At 45.2% G+C, this 27,014-nt stretch overlaps 1 protein-coding gene across 2 annotated transcripts in view; it reads left to right on the plus strand.

The window, feature by feature from the left end:
- The window catches only part of CNST (consortin, connexin sorting protein), a 184,178-nt gene that overhangs the window by 51,120 nt on the left and 106,044 nt on the right, over positions 1-27,014 (plus strand). For both annotated transcript variants that reach the window (XM_075339611.1, XM_075339612.1), the window contains exons 2-4: positions 13,679-14,094; positions 21,364-21,560; positions 24,832-24,862. In XM_075339611.1, coding sequence (XP_075195726.1) covers positions 13,710-14,094; positions 21,364-21,560; positions 24,832-24,862 — 613 coding nt within the window. In that variant the 5' untranslated portion in view covers positions 13,679-13,709. The remainder of the gene's footprint in view (positions 1-13,678; positions 14,095-21,363; positions 21,561-24,831; positions 24,863-27,014) is intronic.

Consider the following 27,014-nt stretch of genomic DNA (forward strand, 5'->3'; position numbering starts at 1 on the left):
AGGATGAACACAGCAGACAACTGTGGTTACTGACATACCGCTGCTCAGGCAGTGCGGAGGAGGAACAATGTATCAGAGCTGACATTGGTAGTATTGGAGGAGAGTTGATAAAGGCTTTGTAATTTGACACTGCTATATTTAGCTGTGCTGCCCCTCCCCCCTACAAGGACTTTATCTGATAGGTATTACTTATCTGTGCTTTCTAATAATGCAGGAGGGTAAACCAGGAGATCAGGTTGACATTACATCTCACACACTGAGGAATCTGCTATACTGGGCTGTCTTGTCTTTTTCAAATCATAAAAAAGTCAGTGTGATGTTGAAACACGTTGTCTGGATAAATGAAGCATCATTCAGCTACCTGGCAGCGAGAGAGTCGTTTCCATCTGTGTAGCCGATCTTCAAAGTGCTTTTATGCAAAATGCAGAAACGTTTTACCTGGGGGCTTCCCCCATCCATGCGGCAGATGGAATTTCATACAGTCACCATGCAATGCCTTAGGTGAGCAACACCTCTTTACTGTTTTTCTCTCCTCCCTATAGAGGGCCACCCTTTTGTGTGCGCATTTCCCAACTGCTTCTTTCTACAGGCCATGCTGGGGCATGTTGTTCTTCTTATCTTTGAGTGTTGCTGTTTGCTTATGATTGCATATAAAACAGCTCCGGTCACAAATAAATTAATAGATCCTACAAGTAGGGAGTAAGCAAGTAGAAAACTAGGGGTGCCAACAGCGTTACACAGGGCTAGCTTGAAAGGGAAACCTGAGGACTTGTTAGAGTGGGAGTAATCTGGGTTCACAGGGATATGATTGCTTTTGCGTTATTAAATAAGGCATTTTGTATCGTGATGCCCCTCTATTACTGAGGAGGAGGTGGTCTCTGGAGGCAGTGATGAGCCCTGAAAGCTTCCTCCATTCCACAGGTGAGTGGGGTGGGTCCTTTCCATATGAGCTGGACTCGTGTACTCCGGGACTTCCGGGACTCTTCAGCCATTAGTGGATAATGTGTAATCCCGGCCTAGCCATTATGTATCTTACACCCATTGTTTTTTCTTATTTCAGCTGTGTCTTTATCTGTATTGATGGAAGCTGTGTGACCCTGTTAGGGGTATATGGTGGTATATATTGCTCATTGTGGCTCTTGCAACCATTGCTATTATTTAATTCTCACCTGACTGGATACACCCACTTGGACTTCAAAAACGTTAACTACTTAGGTGCCAAATACTTAGCTGATATCTGCAACAGAGAGGCAGAATTAAAAAAAAAAAAAAAAAAAAAAAAGCAAAAACCATCCTCTCTGCATCCACTATAATATTGTTTTGTGAAAACATGAAAAATTTGGGGAAAGGTCCTCTTTAGAGGCTATTAACCCCTTAACGACCTTGGACGTACTGAGTACGTCATGGTGACATGGTGCTAAAGGACCCATGACGTACTCAGTACGTCCTGGCGAAATCGCGGTCCCGGAGCCCCGGGGAGTGAAATTTATTTACTTAAACGGTGGATTCGGGAAGGAGGGGACCTCTGCCTGACGTCAGGAGGGGTGGTGCCTCCTCCCCGAACCTACAGAGGCTGTGATTGGCTGACGAACGCCGCTCAGCCAATTACAGCCACTGTAATGTTCCAGCCATTGAAAATGGCTGGAACATTGAAATCCAGCCCTGATCAGTGCTGCTGTAGCACTGGCCATTGGCTGGAGCTGGGTGATCGATGCTTCACCCGCCCCCAGCTCTGATTGGAGAGACCGGTCTTGTGACCGCTCTCTCCAATCAATGTGGATCTGCGGCCTGTGACCGTCCCTGGAAGCCGAAGCTCTGCGGGTGCCCATCGGTAAGTTGCTGCCCCCGCTCGCCCGCCCCTGTCCCAGCCGCTCGCCCGCCCGCCCGCCCGCCCCTGTCCCAGCCGCCCGCCCGCCCCTGTCCCAGCCGCTCGCCCGCCCCTGTCCCAGCCGCTCGCCCGCCCCTGTCCCAGCCGCTCGCCCGCCCCTGTCCCAGCCGCTCGCCCGCCCCTGTCCCAGCCGCTCGCCCGCCCCTGTCCCAGCCGCTCGCCCGCCCCTGTCCCAGCCGCTCGCCCGCCCCTGTCCCAGCTGCTCGCCCCTGTCTCCGATCGCCCCGCCGCCACGCTCGATTTACCGCTGTCCCCGCCGCCGCTCCGATCCACCGCTGTCCCGGCCGCCGCTCCGATCCACCGCTGTCCCGGCCGCCGCTCCGATCCACCGCTGTCCCGGCCGCCGCTCCGATCCACCGCTGTCCCGGCCGCCGCTCCGATCCACCGCTGTCCCGGCCGCCGCTCCGATCCACCGCTGTCCCCGCCGCCGCTCCGATCCACCGCTGTCCCCGCCGCCGCTCCGATCCACCGCTGTCCCTGCCGCCGCTCCGATCCACCGCTGTCCCCGCCGCCGCTCCGATCCACCGCTGTCCCCGCCGCCGCTCCGATCCACCGCTGTCCCCGCCGCCGCTCCGATCCACCGCTGTCCCCGCCGCCGCTCCGATCCACCGCTGTCCCGGCCGCCGCTCCGATCCACCGCTGTCCCTGCCGCCGCTCCGATCCACCGCTGTCCCTGCCGCCGCTCCGATCCACCGCTGTCCCTGCCGCCGCTCCGATCCACCGCTGTCCCGGCCGCCGCTCCGATCCACCGCTGTCCCGGCCGCCGCTCCGCTCCGATCCACCGCTGTCCCGGCCGCCGCTCCGATCCACCGCTGTCCCGGCCGCCGCTCCGATCCACCGCTGTCCCGGCCGCCGCTCCGATCCACATGTGGGGGGAGGGTGGCTTGCAGTGCTCCACATGTGGGGGGAGGGTGGCTTGCAGTGCTCCACATGTGGGGGGAGGGTGGCTTGCAGTGCTCCACATGTGGGGGGAGGGTGGCTTGCAGTGCTCCACATGTGGGGGGGAGGGTGGCTTGCAGTGCTCCACATGTGGGGGGAGGGTGGCTTGCAGTGCTCCACATGTGGGGGGGAGGGTGGCTTGCAGCACATGTGGGGGGGAGGGTGGCTTGCAGCACATGTGGGGGGAGGGTGGCTTGCAGTGCTCCACATGTGGGGGGAGGATGGCTTGCAGTGCTCCACATGTGGGGGGAGGATGGCTTGCAGTGCTCCACATGTGGGGGGGAGGGTGGCTTGCAGTGCTCCACATGTGGGGGGGAGGGTGGCTTGCAGCACATGTGGGGGGGGGAGGGTGGCTTGCAGCACATGTGGGGGGGAGGGTGGCTTGCAGTGCTGCAAGCCACCCTCCCCCCACATGTGCTGCAAGCCACCCTCCCCCCCCCCACATGTGCTGCAAGCCACCCTCCCCCCCCCCACATGTGCTGCAAGCCACCCTCCCCCCTCCCCCCTCCATGTTCTGGGGCCCCCCCTCCTCCATGAGCCATCTCTCTCTCCCATCAGACTCTGCCCCCCTCCCCCGATCTGCTGCCTGCTCTCTCCCATCCTCTTCATCTACTGCCCCCTCTCACCTCCTCAATCTGTTGCCATCCTTCATCTGCTGCCTCTTCTGTCTGCTGTGATCCTGCTGCCTAGATCCATCCTGTAAGGTAGGTATCCCCATCTCACCTCCCCCCCCCCCCCATCCTCTGCCGCTCCTCCACCCGCTGCGCCATTTCCCATCATCCATCCGTTGCGCCCTTTCCCATCTCTGCCGCTCCTCCATCCGCTGCGCCATTTTCCATCTTCCATCCGCTGCGCCCTTTCCCATCCTCTGCCGCTCCTCCATCCGCTGCGCACTTTCCCATCTTCCATCCGCTGCGCCCTTTCTCATCTGCCGCCCCGCCCTCTCGCATCGCATTATCCAGCGCAGTTGCTTGCTTCCAGACTGGAGTGGATGATGCGATGCGAGACTCGTGCATTGCTCTCACGTTTGGCACTGGTCTTAGTGGCAGGCGCTCATATTTTTTTTTTTTTTATTCATTTTTTTTTTTTTTTTTACTGATGTCTGTATTTTTTATTTCGCCAAACTAATTTTTTTGTATGGGGGGGGGGGGGTCTAGTTTCCAAAATGGGATCACATGTGGGGGAGCTCCATTGTTTAGGCACCTCAGGGGGTCTCCAAATGCAACATGGCGTCTGCTAATAATTCCAACCAATTTTACTGTGAAATGGCGCTCCTTCTCTTCTGAGCCCCGCCGTATGCCCAAACAATTGATTTCCACCACATATGAGGTACCTGTGTACTCAGGAGAAATTGCACAATACATTTTATGGTGCATTTTTTCCTGATACCCTTGTGAAAAAAAAGCTACCTGTTTGAAAAAACAATTTTGTGGTAAAAAAAATAATAAAATATTTTCACGGCTGAACATTACAAACGTTTGTGAAGCCTCCAGGGGTTCAAAGTGCTCACTAAATAGCTAGATAAATTCCATGAGGGGTCTAGTTTCCAAAATGGGATCACATGTGGGGGAGCTCCATTGTTTAGGCACTTCAGGGGGGTCTCCAAATGCAACATGGCGTCCGCTAATAATTCCAACCAATTTTGCTGTGAAATGGCGCTCCTTGCCTGCCGAGTCCTGCTGTGTGCCCAAACATTTGATTTCCACCACATATGGGGTATCTGCGTACTCAGGAGAAAATGCACAATACATTTTATGGTGCATTTTTTCCTGATACCGTTGTGATAAAAAAAGCTACCTGGTTGAAGCAACAGTTTTGTGGTAAAAAAAATTTTTTTTCTTTTCACGGCTCAACGTTATAAACTTCTGTGAAGCCCCCAGGGGATCAAAGTGCACATCAAACATCTAGAAAAAATATTTGAGGGGTCTAGTTTCCAAAATGGGGTCACTTGTGGGGGAGGTCCATTGTTTAGGCACCTCAGGGAGTCTTCAAACCCGACATGGCGTCCGCTAATGAGTGCAGCTAATTTTGCACTCAAAAATTCAAATGGCGCTCCTTGCCTTCCGAGTCCTGCCGTGTGCCCAAACATTTGATTTCCACCACATATGGCGTATCTGCGTACTCAGGAGAAAATGCACAATACATTTTATGGTGCATTTTTTCCTGATACCGTTGTGATAAAAAAAGCTACCTGGTTGAAGCAACAGTTTTGTGGTAAAAAAAATTTTTTTTCTTTTCACGGCTCAACGTTATAAACTTCTGTGAAGCCCCCAGGGGTTCAAAGTGCACATCAAACATCTAGAAAAAATATTTGAGGGGTCTAGTTTCCAAAATGGGGTCACTTGTGGGGGAGCTACATTGTTTAGGCACCTCAGGGAGTCTTCAAACCCGACATGGCGTCCGCTAATGAGTGCAGCTAATTTTGCGTTCAAAAATTCAAATGGTGCTCCTTGCCTTCCGAGTCCTGCCGTGTGCCCAAACATTTGATTTCCACCACATATGAGGTATCTGCGTACTCAGGAGAAAATGCACAATACATTTTATGATGCATTTTTCCTGATACCCTTGTGAAAATACTAATTTTTATGGCTAAAGTAACATTTTTGTGTTAAAAAAGTAAAATTTTCATTTTTTCGTCTACATTGCTTTGGTTGCTGTGAAGCTCCTAAAGGGTTAATAAACTTCTTGGATGTGGTTTTGAGCAGAGTGAGGGGTGCAGATTTTAGAATGGGGTCACTTTTGGGTATTTTCTGTCGCCTAGGTTTCTCAAATCACTCCAAATGTGATGTGGTACCTAAAAATTTTTTTTATGTAAATTTTGTTGGAAAAATGAGAAATTGCTGATGAACTTTGAACCCTTCTAACTTCCTAACGGAATTTTTTTTTTTTTCAAAAATTGCGCTGGTGTAAAGCAGACAAGTGGGAAATGTTATTTAGTAACTATTTTGTGTGACCTATCTCTCAGATTTATGGGCATAAAATTTCAAATTTTGAAAATTGCGAAATTTTCAAAATTTTCGCCAAATTTCCGAAATTTTCACAAATTAACGCAAAACATATCGGCCTAAATTTACTACTGACATGAAGCACAATATGTCACGAAAAAACAATCTCAGAATCGCCAGGATCCGTTGAAGTGTTCCAGAGTTATAACCTGTCAAAGTGACACTGGTCAAAATTGCAAAAAATGGCCGGGTCTTTAAGGTGAAAACAGGCTGGGGGCTGAAGGGGTTAAAGGATCTGTCACCAGATGAGAGCAGCATGATATGGAGGCACAGATCCGGACTCCAGTGCTGTGTCAATTACTGGGCTGCTTGCTGCAGTTTTGATTAAAAATGTCTTATCTGCTGCAGATCTACCATTTTTCTGAATGCTGAGCTCTGTATAACCTTCCCATGCCACTGCTTGACAGCTTTTTGTGTATACTGTGCATAGGTAGAAAGCTGCAATTCATTAGTAGGTTCCTGGTTGGACTACAAGGTAGCAGGTTTACTTGACCTCTAGTGATAATCTCAGTGATTTTATAAAAACTACACTAAGCAGTAAGTGACACATCACTGGAATCAGGGACTCCGTCTCTACAATCTGCGTCTCTCATATTAGGAGGCAAAAACCTGGTGACAAATTCCCTTTAAAGAAGATAGGAGCATTTCTGCAGTTTTCACTCCTTTCCTTTCCTCACTAAAAGGATTTCGAGCTTTGGTTTTGAGAAATCCCAGACAGCTTATCTTTTTCCAGTCAGCAATACAGTTGTACAGGAGTCAAGAGGAGTTCAGAGCGCAGTTACTGCGGGAGCAGGAGGTACTGTGCACTCGTCATGAGGCCCCCAGGGCAGAGCAACACGACCGCTCCGGTATATGGCATATAAAGAGGTAGAATGTCCTGGGCTGCACAGAATCCGTGTACGTGTCTTCTCTGTAGCATACGCCCCATGGGAGCCCTGGAGATCTCTGCTCAGCAGCACGGGTGTCCGTGCACAAGGAGTGACCTGGGGTGTTAAAGGGAACCTGTCACCAGATTTTTGCATTCTAAACCAAACCTAGCACCTTGAGCAGTGCCAGTCCTGTATTCCATAAAGGTGCATCTGGTGCCCTGATTCCCCCCTTAGACGCCTCAAATACATTTATATATTCCGCTATGTATGCAAATTTGTGTGTTTGGTCCTATGGGCCCATTTTGCGGCTCCTGTCCCTCCTTTTGGCGCTGATCGCTGTCCTTTGATGATTGCGGTGGATGACGCCTCTTGCACCATCCACGTAGCCTGGGCAAAATGTTGCTCCTGCGCAGAGACATTGCCAGCTTGCACAGGCGCACTTCCCTTTGCCCTCTTGTGGGCAGAGCTGTAAACATAGGTGCGCCTGCGCGAACAGGCAAGTTCTCTGCACAGGCACAAGAGTTTGCCCGGCTACGTGGATGACGCAAGTGGCATCATCCATGTCAATCATTAAAGGAGGACGGCAATCCGCTCCGAAAGGATGGACAGGAGCCGCGAAATAGGATGCCCATTGGACCGGACCTATGAATTAGCATACATGGTGGGAGATATAAAGCTATTTGTGGTGTCTGCAGGGGGAGTCGGGGCACAACATGCACCTGTATAGAGTGCAGCACAGGCGATGCTTAAGGTGCTAGTTTTGGTTTAGAACCCCAAAATCTGGTGACAGGTAACCTTTAAAGGGGAGATGTCACAGGTCTTTGCTATCAATCTGAGAGAATCATAATGTAGGGGCAGAGACCTTAATTCCTGTTCCTGTGGTTTCATTTACTGGGGTGCTTGCTGTAGTTTTTCATATAATCAGTGATCTACTAGTATATATAGAAAGCTGTCAATCAGTGATGTTGTGCGACGTTCTATAGAGCTAAACATTCAGAGAACCTCCTACATTTTTCAGCAGTAAAAGTGTATTTGTGAAAACTGCAGCAAGCAGCCCAGTAACTGACACATTGCTGAAACCGGGGGCTCTGGCTCTGCTGCTGTCACATGGCTCATTCAGACACAGTTTTTCTTGTACCGGTGCTATCCGTGCTTATCAACAGTGGCACGCGAGCCCCTGGAGAGCCAGTACCGACACCGCTGGAATGGAGCGCATCGCGGGCGACTGTGGCTGTTATTTTAGATAGTGTTTGAGAGGGGTTGTCTGAGAAGGGGGCTTCCCCTTTAAAGGAAATCTATCAGCAAGTTTTTCCACCTAATCTGAGAGCAACATATTGTAAAGACAGAGACCCTGATTCCAGTAATGTTACACTTTGCTGGGCTGCTTCCTATAGTTTTGATAAGGCCAGAGTCACACTTGCATATGACTTGCACGAGTGTAATGTGAGTAAGGCCATGTGCGCACGCTGCGGTTTTTACTGTGGTTTTGCTGCAGAAAATGTTCATAGGCTTGCTGCAGTCCTTCCCCAGCAAAACCTATGGTAAAAAAAAAAAATGCTGTGCGCACACTGCGTTTTTTTTTTTCCTACAGGTTTTGCTGCATGTTTTCTGCAGCAAAAAGAATTGCATGTCACTTTTTTTTCCGCAGGTACCAGCTGTTTTTACCGTAGATAATGGTCAACAACTGCAGGGAACAACCCACGGTAAAACCGCATGCGGTTTTCAGGTGTGGTTTGCTGCAGTTTTTTACCGCAGGTGCGGTAATCTGTCAGAGAGTCCGGAATTTTCGAGCCTTAATCTCGCATTGTACTCGGCCCCATGTAAGACAATGCTGCAGCTCAGATCTGCAAGTTTTTACTCAGCCCTAAACGGACTGAGGAAAAAGTCCCAGCATGCTGTGATTGTCTGCAAGAGCCGAGTCACTCGCACCCATAGAAGTGATGGGTGCGAGAGAAATATCGAACTGCACTCGGATGTCATTCAAGTGCAGTGCAATAATCTCATCGGCTGACAATGGAGGAGATGGGGAGATTATTCCCTCCCTCTCCTCCACAGATGTGACCCAATCGCAAGATCGGGTTACAGTCGCATGCCACTCAGATCACGCTCGCAGCAGAGCCTGAGCCGGGGGTCATTAGAATATCGCATCTGTTGCTCTTGCATTAGAAGCTACGCGCAAGTGTGACCCCGCCTAACTAGAATTATCACCAAAGGACTAGTAAACCTGCACTTCTCCCTATTCATGAGTTCTATATCACCCTGCCCCAACACTGATTGACAGCTTTCTGCCTATGCACAGTGTACAGTGAAAGATGCCAGTCATATGGTGGGGGTTACACAGAGTCAATAGGTGGATCAATCATCTCCCATCATGGACAGTTCTGTCAGTGGGCCTTTCCTTGGGATATATCATTTTACTTTTTTTTTATTTGACCGAGGTGGGCCCTTGACTTTTATGGGACACTTTTAATGCGTAGGTCTGGAGATTTGTCCGGCATATGCACTAGTGTGAGCAGTGTCTGTAGATTTCTACTCCCTGGTTAGAAACACGCTGTATGTATTTGGATGCATGTTTTATTTGTAAGAAGAGCGGATATAAGAAATACTCGAGGTAAATGTGATGAAATACTTACACTGCAAACCCCTGGGAAGCCTTGCACCATAGGCTGCCATCACCCGGTGCTAAGGAATAGTCAGGGAGCTTCTTATAGCACATGTGTTCCGATAGTAATCATTATAAAGGCTCCTGAAGAATGGGTGTGATCGGTTGATATATGGCTCTCTTCTCTTCTACTAGCTTTGATATTCCTCAGTGTCTATTCCATTCTAGCAAGCACAGATGTTACCGGCTGTACACTAGTATTTGTTACCTATATACACAGCACACAGCAGGGACACATATTTACAGTCAGGGCCAGAAATATTTGGACAGTGACACAAGTTTTGTTATTTTAACTGTTTACAAAAACATGTTCAGAAATACAATTATATATATAATATGGGCTGAAAGTGCACACTCCCAGCTGCAATATGAGAGTTTTCACATCCAAATCGGAGAAAGGGTTTAGGAATCATAGCTCTGTAATGCATAGCCTCCTCTTTTTCAAGGGACCAAAAGTAATTGTACAAGGGACTCTAAGGGCTGCAATTAACTCTGAAGGCGTCTCCCTCGTTAACCTGTAATCAATGAAGTAGTTAAAAGGTCTGGGGTTGATTACAGGTGTGTGGTTTTGCATTTGGAAGCTGTTGCTGTGACCAGACAACATGCGGTCTAAGGAACTCTCAATTGAGGTGAAGCAGAACATCCTGAGGCTGAAAAAAAAGAAAAAATCCATCAGAGAGATAGCAGACATGCTTGGAGTAGCAAAATCAACAGTCGGGTACATTCTGAGAAAAAAGGAATTGACTGGTGAGCTTGGGAACTCAAAAAGGCCTGGGCGTCCACGGATGACAACAGTGGTGGATGATCGCCGCATACTTTCTTTGGTGAAGAAGAACCCGTTCACAACATCAACTGAAGTCCAGAACACTCTCAGTGAAGTAGGTGTATCTGTCTCTAAGTCAACAGTAAAGAGAAGACTCCATGAAAGTAAATACAAAGGGTTCACATCTAGATGCAAACCATTCATCAATTCCAAAAATAGACAGGCCAGAGTTAAATTTGCTGAAAAACACCTCATGAAGCCAGCTCAGTTCTGGAAAAGTATTCTATGGACAGATGAGACCAAGATCAACCTGTACCAGAATGATGGGAAGAAAAAAGTTTGGAGAAGAAAGGAAACGGCACATGATCCAAGGCACACCACATCCTCTGTAAAACATGGTGGAGGCAACGTGATGGCATGGGCATGCATGGCTTTCAATGGCACTGGGTCACTTGTGTTTATTGATGACATAGCAGACAAGAGTAGCCGGATGAATTCTGAAGTGTACCGGGATATACTTTCAGCCCAGATTCAGCCAAATGCCGCAAAGTTGATCGGACGGCGCTTCATAGTACAGATGGACAATGGCCCCAAGCATACAGCCAAAGCTACCCAGGAGTTCACGAGTGCAAAAAAGTGGAACATTCTGCAATGGCCAAGTCAATCACCAGATCTTAACCCAATTGAGCATGCATTTCACTTGCTCAAATCCAGACTTAAGACGGAAAGACCCACAAACAAGCAAGACCTGAAGGCTGCGGCTGTAAAGGCCTGGCAAAGCATTAAGAAGGAGGAAACCCAGCGTTTGGTGATGTCCATGGGTTCCAGACTTAAGGCAGTGATTGCCTCCAAAGGATTCGCAACAAAATATTGAAAATAAAAATATTTTGTTTGGGTTTGGTTTATTTGTCCAATTACTTTTGACCTCCTAAAATGTGGAGTGTTTGTAAAGAAATGTGTACAATTCCTACCATTTCTATCAGATATTTTTGTTCAAACCTTCAAATTAAACGTTACAATCTGCACTTGAATTCTGTTGTAGAGGTTTCATTTCAAATCCAATGTGGTGGCATGCAGAGCCCAACTCGCGAAAATTGTGTCACTGTCCAAATATTTCTGGACCTAACTGTAAGATTATCTCAGCACAGGAACAGTTTTTTTAAAAACATCCAATTGTGCAAATTATTATTATTATTATTATATTATTATTATTATTATTATTATTATAAGATCTGTTGATTAAAAGCTTCTTTAAAATCGTCTTTGTTTGTGGGAAACCCCCTTTAAGGCTGGTTTCACACTACGTCTTTTTAACATCCGTTGAAAACGTTATTTTAGCGGAAGTACGGATCCTGCTTTTACAGCAAATAACGTATGCAAACGCATCTGTTATTTTGCAGGATCCTGCACTGGATGTTTAGGGGCGGGCATTGGAGTCATGTGATCGGGAGTGAGGGGAGCTAGACTGGGAGGAGGCTTCTGACAGCTGCAGACGCTGGTAACCAAGGTAAACATCGGCCTTGGATACCCGATATTTATCTTGGTTACGAGTGTCTGCAGCTGCTAGGAGCCGGGCTGCCTGCACGCGTAACCAACGTAAACATCGGGTAACTAAGAGAAGTGGTTACGCGATATTTACCTTGGTTACAAGTGTCCGCAGCTCTCAGGTGGGAGAGAGAGGGAGGGAGGAAGGGGGAGAGACAGAGACAGAGATAGAGAGAGAGAGGGTGAGGGAGGGAGTAGAGAGATAGACAGATCACGCGAGACTGGTTCTGGGCATGCTCAGTACAAAAGCAGGATCCTGTCTATCAGCACGCCAGCGTTCACCTGCGTTTGCGTGCGTTATAGTCAGGATCCAGCAATTTGCAGAAGTTGGACGGAGCTCAAAAACGCTACAAGTAGCGTTTTTGAAACATGTTAAAAAACTGCAAGTCACTGGATCCGCACTATAACGCACGCAAACGCAGGTGAACGGATGTTAACGCGAGTCCATTGCAAATGCATTGAAATGAAAACGCATTTGCACTGGATCCGCTTGTCCGCTAAAATAACGTTAAGGACGGATGTTAAAAAGACGTAGTGTGAAACCAGCCTAAGCCTGGTTCAGAAATGCTCATTGCTGGAGCAGAGCAAGTTCTTGGCACAGTATTGATAGCAGTGTTTCTATGAGCGTGTTCTTTATCCATGTCTGACAGTTCCTCTTATATCCTGACAATGTTTTATGAATCCGATTAAATTCAGATGTAAAACTGCAGCCTTGAAATGTCTGATGCTTAACCCCTTTATCCCCAGACAATTTTCCATTTTTTTGTTTCAGTTTTTTCCAGCCGTTCGTTTTATTTTTCGGCCCATATAACCATTTGATGGCTTTGCTTTTTGCAGGACAAGTTGTACCTTTGAATGACACCATTGGTTTTATCATGTGATGTACCATTAGGCGGGTAAAAAAATTCAAGTGCATTGCAATTACAAAAAAGTGCAATTTCACAAATAGGTTTTTTTTTATTATGTTCACTATACGGTAAAACTGACCTGGCAATATAATCCTCCAGGTCAGTACTAGAACGAAGATACCGAACATGCATAGTTTTTATATTTTTTATTTAGATGATGAAAAAAAAATCTGAAATGTGTGTTAATTGAAGAAAAAAAATAAAAAAAAATATATATATATAATAAATATAAAAAAAAAAAAAAATATATATATATATATATATATATATATATATATATATATATATATATATATATACATTTCTGTTGCAAGTTGCCATTTTTTGAGGCCTGTAACGCTTCCCATTATTTTGATATGGGACTGTGTAAGGGCTTATTTTTTTTTTTTTTTCACCCTGAGCTGCCATCTTTTTCTGACACCATTTTGACAGTGGCATTTAACAGTTAAAGGGCTATTCCTAACTCCAAGATTCCTATCCCAATATGTAGTAGGTGTAATAAAAATAATATTCATAATAATAATAATACTTAATTACCATAATAATAAATATTAGCAAATACCTCCCAATTAGAAATGTAGTATTGTTCTCCTGCTTCACTGTCGCTTACCTCATGTGCCTGGCATTGCAGGCCCTTGGGTATCCATGGTTATGACCACAGCAGCTAACTGTGACTATACGCGTGGTCATAATCATGGATACCTAAGCTTGCGATGCCTAGTCTGGTATTGATGCTTTCCTGGTGATTAAACTGATTGTATTGAAACATCAGCAAATAACCTAGTTAGTGACACATCGCTAAAATCAAGGTCTCAGCCCCAAAATCATGCTGCTCTCAGATTACATAGCAAAAATCTGCTGACAGATTCCCTTTAATTTGATGGAAACTGAAAGATCTTGCATATAGAAGAGCCGTTATAGAATTGGTATGTGCCGTTCACCCTGAGCCAATATAAACTCCCAAAAACCCACAGTAAAATGTAAGGCACAGTCCCCTCTTACCATTGTGCCAGCAGGTTTTCAGTGACTGCCGATGCTCGTGCTACCTTAGATATGTGATGACCTCACTAAGTGTCATGTCTTCTCATTAACCCTTTAGGTATGGTGGAAATGTTCTAACACTCGCCACGATGAGCGCAGCGGACACCCCACAAACAGACTTGAATTCGCATGCGGAGGATGGCTCAGTGGATCATCCTAATGCTGAACCGGAGAAGACCTCTCTCCAAATGGCTTCTGACCTGAATGAGAACAACCTAAATAGAGAGCCGCCTCTGACCAGGAACACGGGTATTGGCCTTCACAATCCAGACGCCCAGGATAGCATTAATAATAATGAGAACTGCAACCTGATGTGTGGTCAACTGAGCTGCAGGCAAACCTGTGAAGAGGATCGGACGGTGGGAGAGAGCCCTGCCCTCCTGGCGGGCAAGGACAGCGCCTCCACCAAAGGCAAGCGTGTGGCCGGAAGACGCGGCGCTAGAAATAAGAAGTCCCAGAATGGGAAATCCACAGGTAAAAGCTTCAGATTTCTGAAATTCCTTTACTTGGGAATGAATGCCTTCTTTATGTTCTTTACCTCTTTGGTCATTTGTTTCTTGTTAAGGCCGCATTCACACACAGCAGAATGGCTGCAGATTTTCCTTCCACAGCAGCAAGGTAGATGAGATTTGGACAGGTCTCATCCACACTCTACGAAAGACATCTTGAAGATTGACGGGTAGTGCCGATATTAAATCCTTATCATGTCAATCCCTTAAGAGGGTCAATAGTTTCATTTTTTGTTATTCTTTGTAGTGGATTTTCTCTATTGACTTAGAGTTCAGCAAAGTTCTGGGAAGAACAACTGTGTAACGTTTTAATCTGTCACCAGGTTTTTGCCTCCCATCTGAGAGGGCAGAGATCCTGATTCTTGAGATATCACTTACTGGGCTGCAGTTTTGATTAAAAACTATTTTTAATCTGCTGCAGATCTACCAGTTCTCTGAATGCTGAACCCTGATTGGCAGGTTTCTGTGTACCCTGTGTGTAGGCAGAAAGCTGATAGTTAATGATGGAGGGGGTTGGACTACCTGGCAGCAGGCCAATTACTCCTCTACTGAGGGTCTCCTTCTGATAAAACAGTGATTTTATAAAAACTACAGCTGAGTAAATGACACATCGCTGGAATAGGGATCTCTGTCTCCACATTATGCTGCTTTCAGATTAGATAGCAAAAACCTGGTGACACATTCGCTTTAAAGTTGATATTTAACCAGATTTCTTTATACAAACTGCTTACGGTATATTATTAATGGTTGGCAAGCAGAATCTCCAGATACTGGCAAAGGGCTTTTCAGCATTGTAGTGCCCTTTTTGTTCTGCAGCACTAGTGCTCGGTGCTATGCAGATGTCCAGTTTCACTTGCGGTACAGAGCACTCGTGGAACAAGTATGGTTTTGTCTCCAAAGTGTCACTGGAGTCATGTTTCAGCACCACAACGCCCGCCTATATGTTGCTCGTACTGTGAGCAGACTGTGACTAGCTGTGCTGCAGTGACCTGCAGTGTCTCCAGACTTGTCTCCCATCAAGTACACCTGGGACATCATTGGTTGTCAATGGCAAAGGCAGCTGCCAGCAGTGAATCTTGATGATATGCTGCCCAAGTGCATTCAGCATGGCTGAGCAGTCTCTAAATAACCATTATAGGGAACCTGTCACCAGTTTGTGAGCCTATGAACAAATGTCACCACCTTTAACCACTCCTTTTCTGCATTTCACATACGTGTCTATTAGCTCCTGACTCCCCCTTTATACACTCCAAAATACCATTTGATATGCTCCCGCTCTGTATTTAAATTGGGGTGGTCCTGTTCGATGGGCATCCTCGCTGTGGTGCAGATCAGCACTGCCTCATTGAATAACATTGGTGCCAGTGCAAGGCCATATTTTTTTTTTCTTTTTGCACATTACACTTGTCCGTTTTATACACACGTTAGAGTGAACCCTAAAAATGATGATCTGATCAGAATACTTAGCTAATAATTCTGCACACATTGTATATACACCTACAACCCCTGGCAATAATTATGGAATCACCTGTCTCTGAGGATGTTCATTCAGTTGTTTACTTTTGTTTTAAAAAATAAAGCAGATCACAGACATGGCACAAAACTAAAGTCATTTCAAATGGTAACTTTCTGGCTTTAAGAAACACTAAAAAAAATCATGAAAATATAATGTGCTAGCCAGTAACGGTTAATTTTCAAGACCCAACAGGGGGGGAAAAAATTATGGAATCACCCAATTCTGAGGTAAAAATAATGGAATCACCTTATAAATTTTCATTCCCAAAACTAACACCTGCATCAAATAAGATCTGCCCATTAGTCTGCATTTAAAAAGGAGTGATCACACCTTGGAGAGCTGTTGCACCCAGTGGACTGACATGAATCATGGCTCCAACATGAGAGATGTCAATTGAAACGAAGGAGAGGATTATCAAACTCTTAAAAGAGGGTAAATCATCACGCAATGTTGAAAAAGATGTTGGTTGTTCACAGTTAGCTGTGTCTAAAATCTGGACCAAATACCAACAACATGGGAAGGTTGTTAAAGGCAAACATACTGGTAGACCAAGGAAGACATCAAAGCGTCAAGACAGGAAACTTAAAGCAATATGTCTCCAAAACAGGAAATGCATAACAAAGCAAATGAGGAATGAATGGGAGGAAACTGGAGTCAATGTCTGTGACCGAACTGTAAGAAACCGCCTAAAAGAAACATACAGATTTACATACAGAAAAACTAAACAAAAGCCATCATTTAATGCCTAAACAGAAAAAAATCAAGGTTACAATGGGCTAAGGAAAAGCAATGGACTGTGGATGACTGGATGAAAGTCCTATTCAGTGATGAATCGTGAATCTGCATTGGGCAAGGTGATGATGCTGGAACTTTTATTTGGTGTCGTTCCAATGAGATTTATAAGGATGACTGTCAAAAGGGAACATGTCAATTTCTACAGTCATTGATGATATGGGGCTGCATGTCAGGTAAAGGCACTGGGGAGATGGTTGTCATTTACATCTTCAATAAATGCCCAAGTTTACATTGAAATTTTGGATACTTCTTATCCCATCAATTGAAAGGATGTTTGGGGATGATGAAATCATTTATCAAGAGGATAATGCATCCTGCCATAGAGCAAAAACGAAAAAAAAAACCAACTCCTTGAAAGGAGACATAAGGTCAATGTCATAGCCTGCAAATACGAATATTTTGGCAGGAAAATCGCAGCAGCACATAAATGTTTTTGATTAATTTGGCGCCTTTCTTGCATGCCCGTTTGATGAATTTTTTCCCCATTCATTAGCATCTGCTGCAAATCTTCAAAGAAAATAGAAGCATCATGTGCATGCGATTCAGGAATCTTGTTCACTTTGTTTGGACTAGGAAATCCTTCAGGTTTTGTGACAAATCTGCCCAGAAAAAATGCAACGTGCACAGACCCTGACCGTTCTTACATCTGAAGACCTAGCCTGACTGCTTCTAAAGTATGTGTATTTTTCTCATTCCTGAGACCTGAGAACAGACTTAGTGGTGGAGTCACCTTATTTTTGTCCCCAGAATGCACCTTCCATGTCATCTTCCCCCATCTGCATCACTCTCATTCCCTTCTGTCCACTCAATCATGCTCCTCCATCCCCCTTCCCTCAGATTAGCGGTCATATACCGTCCCCCAGGCTCACTCACCCAGTTCCTCGACCACTTTTCAGCTTGGCTGCCGCACTTCATGTCCTCAGAATTACCGACCCCTATCCTGGGAAACTTTAACAGGATACATACATACCTCTCCCCTCACTCTCTTCTATATCCTTTATAGTCTGGCTTCCGTCCCCTACATTCTACATAAACTGCCCTCGTCAAAGTGACATGACCTTCTGAAAGCAAAACGTAATGGTGACTACTCTCTGCTTATTTTTCTTTACCTCTCTGCAGCTTTCGACACTGTTGACCACCATCTCCTTTTTGTTATACTCCACTCAATCTGCCTAAAGGACACCGCTCTCTCCTGGTTCTCTTCCTATCTTTCTAGACGCTCATTCAGCATCTCATTTGCTGGCTCCACATCTTCTTATCTTCCTCTCATAGTCAGGGTCCCTCAAGGTTCGGTCCTTGGCCCTCTCTACTCTGCCCCAATTGAACAGACTATCAGCAAATTTGGCTTGCAGTACCATCTTTATGCTAATGACATCCAACTATACACCCCATCCCCTGACCTCACCCCGCTGTACTACAGAACAGTAGTGACTGTCCACAGTCTCAAACATCATGTCTACTCTCTACCTGAAACGTAACCTTTCTAAAACTGAGCTTCTACTCTCTCCGTCTGCTAACCACCCTAAACCCAACATCTCCCTCTCTGTGCAGCACCACATGCCTGGGCCACAGGCTCACGGACAGGGGGCTATACTTGACACCGATCTGTCCTACACCTCCTATCTACAATCTCTCGCCTGCTCTTTTTTGTTTGTTTGAAGAACAGCTCTAGAATCCACCCCCTTCTCACCATGGAAACAACAGAAACCCATATAGCATATATATATATATATATATATATATATATATATATATTTAATTTATTAAACACACACGCACACACACACTACAGACCAAAAGTTTGGACACACCTCATCTCTAGAACAACTATTAAGAGGAGACTTTGTGCAGCAGGCCTTCATGGTAAAATAGCTGCTAGGAAACCACTGCTAAGGACAGGCAACAAACAGAAGAGACTTGTTTGGGCTAAAGAACACAAGGAATGGACATTAGACCAGTGGAAATCTGTGCTTTGGTCTGATGTGTCCAAATTTGAGATCTTTGCATCCAACCACCGTGTGTTTGTAGAAAAGGTGAACGGATGGAATCTGCATGCCTGGTTCCCACCGTGAAGCATGGAGGAGGAGGTGTGATGGTGTGGGGATGCTTTGCTGGTGACAGTGTTGGGGATTTATTCAAAATTAAAGGCATACTAAACCAGCATGGCTACCACAGCATCTTGCAGTGGCATGCTATTCCATCCGGTTTGCGTTTAGCTGGACCATCATTTATTTTTCAACAGGACAATGACCCCCAAACACACCTCTAGGCTGTGTAAGGGCTATTTGACTAAGAAGGAGAGTGATGGGGTGCTACGCCAGATGACCTGGCCTCCACAGTCACCAGACCTGAACCCAATCGAGATGGTTTGGGGTGAGCTGGACCGCAGCGTGAAGGCAAAAGGGCCAACAAGTGCTAAGCATCTCTGGGAACTCCTTCAAGACTGTTGGAAAACCATTTCCGGTGACTACCTCTTGAAGGTCATCAAGAGAATGCCAAGAGTGTGCAAAGCAGTAATCAGAGCAAAAGGTGGCTGCTTTGAAGAACCTAGAATATAAGACATATTTTCAGTTGTTTCACACTTTAAGTATTTCATTCCACATGTTTTCATTGATGTCTTCACAGTGTAAATCTACAATTTTTCAATTTTTAGAGTCATGAAAATAAAGAAAACTCTTTGAATGAGGTATATACACACACACACACACACACACACACACACATACATATATACACACACACACACACACACACACACACACACACACACACACACACACACACACACACGTAGTACAGACCAAACGTTTGGACATACCTCATTCAAAGAGTTTTCTTTATTTTCATGACTCTAAAAATTGTAGATTTACACTGAAGACATCAATGAAAACATGTGGAATGAAATACTTAAAGTGTGAAACAACTGAAAATATGTCTTATATTCTAGGTTCTTCAAAGCAGCCACCTTTGGCTCTGATTACTGCTTTGCACACTCTTGGCATTCTCTTGATGACCTTCAAGAGGTAGTCACCGGAAATGGTTTTCCAACAGTCTTGAAGGAGTTCCCAGAGATGCTTAGCACTTGTTGGCCCTTTTGCCTTCACGCTGCGGTCCAGCTCACCCCAAACCATCTCGATTGGGTTCAGGTCTGGTGACTGTGGAGACCAGGTCATCTGGCGTAGCACCCCATCACTCTCCTTCTTAGTCAAATAGCCCTTACACAGCCTAGAGGTGTGTTTGGGGGTCATTGTCCTGTTGAAAAATAAATGATGGTCCAGCTAAACGCAAACCGGATGGAATAGCATGCCACTGCAAGATGCTGTGGTAGCCATGCTGGTTTAGTATGCCTTTAATTTTGAATAAATCCCCAACACTGTCACCAGCAAAGCATCCCCACACCATCACACCTCCTCCTCCATGCTTCACGGTGGGAACCAGGCATGCAGATTCCATCCGTTCACCTTTTCTACAAACACACGGTGGTTGGATGCAAAGATCTCAAATTTGGACACATCAGACCAAAGCACAGATTTCCACTGGTCTAATGTCCATTCCTTGTGTTCTTTAGCCCAAACAAGTCTCTTTTGTTTGTTGCCTGTCCTTAGCAGTGGTTTCCTAGCAGCTATTTTACCATGAAGGCCTGCTGCACAAAGTCTCCTGTTAATAGTTGTTCTAGAGATGAGGTGTGTCCAAACTTTTGGTCTGTAGTGTGTGTGTGTGTGTGTGTGTGTAATATATATATATATATTGGATGGATGGATCGATCCCATATATCATAAGATTCAATTTAAATTGTCTGTTCTCACCCACAAGGCTCTCCACAGCATGGCACCCCCCCCTATCTCTCCGACCTTATCTTTGCCTATCACCCTATTCCTTCTCTACGGGCCGCAAATGACGTTTGACTAACATCCACACTAATATGAACCTCCCACTCACAGCTCCAAGGTTTCTCCCAAGCTGCACTAATCCTCTAGAATGCTCTACCCCAAGAAACCAGGACGAACCACAACTTGCACAGCTTTAGACGCTCCTTTTAAAAACACATCTTTTTAGGGTGGCCTACCACCCTCCCTAATCAGTCATTTCATCCCCTCCACTGTTTCTCAGAACATTAGTTCTCCTTCAAACTCCACTGTACCCAAAGTATTACAAAGATTGGCTGATGACTGGTTATGCAGCCTTTATCTATCCCCCTATTTTTTTTTCGAGATGGCTGTAACGTCGTTGTAAATAAGCACTAGAACCTTGTGTAATTCCCCCCCCCCCCCATTGTAGACTGTAAGCTCTTAGAAGCAGGGTTGTCTTTATTCTTGCTTTAATTACTGTATCTTCTATAACTGTCACTTGTGTGTGTATATGAGCCTCTGAAATGTAAAGCGCTGCGGAATATGTTCGCACTATAGAAATAAAAATTATAATCACGTGTGAAGCAGTGAGAGCAGATTGGGAGACTTTGCGTGCCGGTCTGGTACTGGCCTAGGAAGCTGGAAACTGTGGTCACTAACACAGGAGATCAGTATTGGGAAGATCAGGAGAAGAATATTGATTTTTTTTTTTATTTTTTTTTTTTCCCCCCTGAATTTAGGGGTTTAGTGAACCAAGGGGCCCCTTCTTGCAGATGGCATTTGAACATTACTATGTGATATTTTACAAGCAGATAAGGTGCTGTTCACACTGCGTCTGAGCCCTGTGTTCGGTATTATGCCTGGAAAAGCTCACTTTGTATATGATAAACTCTTCCATAGAAGTACAGTGGGCACCACAAAGCCCGTACCTCACAATGTACATATTACAAATACAGTGAGTATAATGGCTTATGTTGGAGGTGCTTGTCCTAAAATGCACAGAGCAGTCCTATAAAACCACGCACCATTACAATTACCTTCTCCATTTTCACATTTGTGTAACTTAATGTTTCAGGGTTCTCGGGATCAGCAGATATAGGTGTTTCAGAAGAAAGCAGGTGTGCGGATTCTGCTCCTGACACGGCCACACGTGACTCGCAGGTTGGCCCTAAACACAAGAATCAGAAGGAACTGCGAGACTCCCTCTTCTCCCTCATTCGAGTGGGCTTTGAGCAGACTGATGGTCGAATGCTTCCTACATGCCTCCATCAGGTGAGTCTTATCAGCTTGCTTCATAGATGGGTACCAGGTGCTATGGAGAACCTCACATGGCATGGCCCATGTAGTTTTCTTTTTTTTGGTGGTCCTCCTTCTTCAGGAAGCTTTTTAACATGCGTTTTCTCCAGGTACAATGTTAATAAGACCCCCTACGTAGTGCGTCCTCTGCCAGAAGATTCAGTATTCCTGATAACCAAGTATGGTTCAAATAGAAGTAGGGTCACATGTTTTCCGGTACTCAGACACGGCCCCAAACTTTATGCACATGACCCATTTTTCTCCTCCAGCTTGCTTTTGGTGCTTTCGTTCCCACACACGTCTTACAACACTTAGAGCAATCTTTTCATCTGAGACTAGCATGATGTAGAGACAGACCCTGATTCCCGTGATGTCACTTACTGGGCGTCTTGCTGCAGTTTTGATAATCTGCTGATGAAAGAGTGAATTTATCACTAGAGGACCAGTGAACCTGCCCCCATGTAGTCTAACCACACCTCCACCAACGATTGGTAGCTTTCTGCCTATGCACAGTGTACACAGAAAGCTGCCAATCAGTGGTGTGGGTGGGATTATATAGAGCTCAGCATTCAGAGAACTTGTCGCTCTGCAGCAGATAAAACTATTTTTATCAAAACTGCAGCAAGCAGCTCCTAAAGTGATAAATCGATCTAATCGGGGTCTCTGCCCCTACATTATGCTGCTCTCGGGTACAAAAAAATCTGGTGATAATTTTGAATATTGTAGTAAGGAGTATTCCCATACATTGCTTTCTTCACATGATTATAACATGCAGAAGCTTATAGAGACGTCAATACTCAATAGGAATAATTCTACACATGGCTGAAGGTAAGAAGGAAGAAGCTATTCCTAATGCCATGCGGGTTGGTGTGGGTTACAATTCTAGTATTCTGAACAATTCGGAGTACGGAGTACAGAGCGCCGAAATGTCCTGACAGAGTAAAGAGGTTTCCACATCTCTGTGGGATGGTGGAAAGAGGCACAGGCTGTACCCGGGGAAACAGGTCCGAGTATACCCACAGTGCAGACTATACCTGGGGTTACAGTGGCCTAGGCCCAAATATACCCCCAAGCCATATTATACCCAATTAGTAGCATTGAGTGATATACACTAGAATTACTTAATTTTTCAACATTTTATTGTGGCTTCAGCTCTGTCTAGTAAGTGAAGTGAGAACGCTAACTGACATAAATCTTAGGGGCTTAGCTGTTTCTCTGAACTGGGACCCAGGAGGTAGATCGGAGATCCACAGGGGGTACTTCTGTTGTGTTGCAGTGTAGAAGCTCAAAAGCTGGTCACAGTTGGTCTTCCATGGTTGTCAAAATAGGGAAAAAAAATTGGTATCATTTTGTCAAAATTGGAAAAGGTTTGATGTCATCGAGAGCAGAGAGAAACGTACATAACAAGTTACAATCCATAGCATTAACTATGCACTGATGGGACAGCGCCACCTACTGTCAGCTCAATGGAAGCGCTGTACTATTTTACACCCTCAGAGCTTATCCCCCAGGGTATACTGTGGCATGGGCCAGACTATCATCGGGTTCCACGTTAGATGGGTATATTATGACCTTGAGGGGTATAGTTTGGCCTAAGGGTATTGTACACCTGGGGTTATAATTTGGCCAAAACCTTTAATCCCCGGGGTATATTCTGGCCTGGGCCAAACTATACCTGGGCTTATTTTGAAAAGGGGTAAATTTGGCCTGCTACACCGAACATTTCTGACAGTCCTATAGAATATATGGAGCAGAGGATCGTCCTCCACCTCATTATAGTGGGGCAGATTGGAAGTCACTTGTTGGGATTGGTCTGAGTCCAACTTGAAGATGTCACCTACCCTGGATAGGTGATAACCATTTGTGTTGAATCTCCAAACTCTTGGCATAGGAAAAATACTTTGTAGCTTAGAGTGGTTGTCTATTACTTTACTTTAACATTGATAGCCTCTCCATAGACTAGGACATCTGTGTCTGATCAGTGTGGATACCACACCCTGCACCCCGCTGATCAGCTGTTTCTCGTGTTGGCAGCGGCCAGAGCAGCACAATCACGGCGTTACGCATTATACTCACCAGTCTCCCGCATGGTGGTAACGCTACTTCCGGAGGCACTCCTACTACTTCCAGGGCTGCTCATTGTCCTTGATAAATATGCGCTGCTTTCCCTGCCCACCAGCAGTCTCTGCATCTGTGATTGGTTGTAGTCAGACTACGCCCCACACTGTGTGACGGCGTTTTTGACTGCAACCAATTGCACACGCTGTGTGTAACCCTATTGTAGAATAAAAATAAATTAAAAAATTGGCGTAGGGTCCCCACATATTATGATACCCAGCACAGATAAAGAATATGGCAATAGGCTGTAGCCCCCAACCGTGTACTTATCTTGGCTGTGTATCAAAATAAGACAAACTACATGCAGTTTTTTTTTTTTAAAATTGTAAATAGATAATTTAAAAACCTAGCGTGCAGTCCCCCCCTCCCCCACCCCCCAATTTTGATACCCAACCATGATAAAGCCGACGGTACTCTCAGGCTGGAAGGCCTATGGTTATTGTGCCCCCCCCCCAGTCTAAAAATAGCAGCCTGCAGTCCCCAGAATTGTTGCATCGCAACTTTACCCAGCTCAAGTCTGCTATTAAAGCAACCTGGGCTTCCATAACACCTCAGCAGTGTCACAGGCTGATCACCTCCATGCCACGCCGCATTGATGCAGTAATTCATGCAAAAGGAGCCCCGACCAAGTATTGGGGCAATTACTGTACAGACCTTTCAGTAGGCGGCAACATTTCTGAGTTTAAAATAATTTTTTCACTTGGTCTTATATAATATTCTAATTTTTTGAGATAATGACTTTTGGGTTTTCATTGGCTGTAAGCCATAATCGTCACCATTAACAGATATAAACACTTGAAATAGATCCCTCTGTGTGTAATGACTCTATATAATATATGCGCTTCCCTTTTTCTATTGAATTACTGAAATAATTAACTTTTTGATGATATTCTAATTTATTGAGATGCACTTGTAGATCAGATTAATTTAGATTACTTGTTATCATAAACAGAATTTTTTTCCAGTGGAAGAAGAAATGAAATAATAAAGTGTACTTCCGGGGCAGCTGGAAGTTCAGCAGTCTGGAGCGTAGCTGCCATGTGAGGCTCATATGTAAAGAGCTGGGTATACGTTTCATGCTCCATGTATTCTGCATTGTGTTCAATACTGTTCTATTTTCTCTCCTTAGATCGCAGAGACTTATTTTCAGGAAGAAGACTGTATCCTTCTTACATTTTATTTTTTATTAAATCCAGTAAATTGGTGACTTTGAGTTTAGGTAGATCCCAATAGCCAGGTAGCCAGTGCACCTAGATTCTTCTGCCCAACATGTTTGGTAAAAAAAATTGTTTAAAAGAACAGAGAGTCCTCAGTGGTTGATACCTTTTAATCAAATTATTAAAAGGTATCAACCACTGAGGACTCTCTGTTCTTTTAAACAATTTTTTTTATCTCTACTGGCTAACACGGTACAAAGATATATTTTACTTGTATCAACATGTTTGGGTAACTTATCAGTGATGATTATGGATAATTTTACCCATGGCCAGTGCAGATAAATCAAACTGGGCCCCCGAGAGGTCGACATTTTTTTTTTTTCCTGCACTTAAATGCATGTACAGTGGAACCTTGGATTAAGAGTTAGGCTACTTTCACACATCCGGTTTTTGCTCTGCAGCACAATACGGCGCTCTGCAGAAAAACCGAAACTTTTTTTTTTGCTGCCGGTTGCGGGTTTTTTTGCATAGACTTATATTAGTGCCGTATTGTGCCGCATGGGCTTGCGTTCGGTCCGGTTTTTGCCGCATGCGGCAGATTTAGCCGATGCCGTGGCCGGATGGAACGTTGCCTGCAACGTTTTTTGCTTTGGCAAAAAACCCGCATCGCGCCGCATCCGGCCGCTGCGGCGCATTTTTCAGTGCATGCCTATGGACGCCGGATGAGGCGCGATGCGAAAAAAACGCATCCGGCCACCGCATGCGGTTTTTTCCACTGCGCATGCTCAGTAGTGTGCCGCAACCGGGAAAAAATGGACGGGCCGCATGTAAAAACGTATGCAAAGAATGCGGTCTTTTCGCCGCATCCATTGCATAGGTTTCACAGCCGGATTGAGCCGCACTGCTCAAACCAGATGTGTGAAAGTAGCCTAACTTGGTTTGAGAGTGTTCTGCAAGACAAGCAAAGCTTTTTACACATTTGTAAGGCTACTTTCACACATCCGGTTTGAGCAGTGCGGCTCAATCCGGCTGTGAAACCTATGCAACGGATGCGGCGAAAACACCGCATCCTTTGCATAAGTTTTTACATGCAGCCCGTTCGTTTTTTTCGAATACTGAGCATGCGCAGTGGAAGAAACCGCATGCGGCGGCCGGATGCGTTTTTCCGCATCGCGCCGCATCTGGCGCCCATAGGCATGCATTGAAAAATGCGCCACAGTGGCCGGATGCGGCGCAATGCGTTTTTTTTTGCCGGAGCAAAAAACGTTGCAGGCAACGTTCCATCCGGCCGCGGCATCGGCTAAATCTGCCGCATGTGGCAAAAACCGGACCAAACACAAGCCCATGTGGCACAATACGGCACTAATGTAAGTCTATGCAAAAAAAAACGCAACCGGCAGCAAAAAAAAGGTTGCGGTTTTTCTGCAGAGCGCCATATTGTGCCGCAGAGCAAAAACCGGATGTGTGAAAGTAGCCTAACTTGGTTTAAGAGCAATGCTTTACAATAAGAGCAAATACTCACCGTGCAGACTTCCAGTTCTGTCCTTTCACTGCGCTCTGCCACGCTCTGGAGGTAACTTTCTGTACATATGTATTGTATACAGTATATCATTGCACAGTGCAGTATATAATATATAGCAGGTCTATCAAGTTGCATTTATGGATACAGTATTGTACTTTCTTATTGATAACCAGTACAGCACATTACTTGTATTGTACCTCCCGCACACCAACAATTCTATTGTCAGCCAATGTGCAGTTTAATTTGTTTTTTTACTGTACAGTATTTGTATTAGTGTACTGTAATAATTTTATATAAATACAGTATATTTTGTATTACTGTAAGTTTGTATAAATACAGTAAATATTTTTGGGTTGTGGAACGAATTGTCTGTGTTTCAATTATTTCCTATGGGAAAATTTGCTTCGATATAAGAGTAACTTGGTTTAAGAGCACACGCCTGGAACCAATTATGCTCGTAATCCAAGGTTCCACTCTATTTGCAACTAAAAATCACTTTTTCAATTGGGTCTCATTATTTTTTATATTTTTTTAAGTACACCCGGTTTAGCTTTTACAGGTTGCTTATGTGCTGCATGGTCATAATTCAGCTGCTCAGAAAAGATGGTTAAAAAAAAAGTTAAACTCCCTGAC

Source organism: Anomaloglossus baeobatrachus, chromosome 3 (assembly GCF_048569485.1).
Source record: "Anomaloglossus baeobatrachus isolate aAnoBae1 chromosome 3, aAnoBae1.hap1, whole genome shotgun sequence".
Classification (NCBI taxonomy): Eukaryota; Metazoa; Chordata; class Amphibia; order Anura; family Aromobatidae; genus Anomaloglossus; species Anomaloglossus baeobatrachus.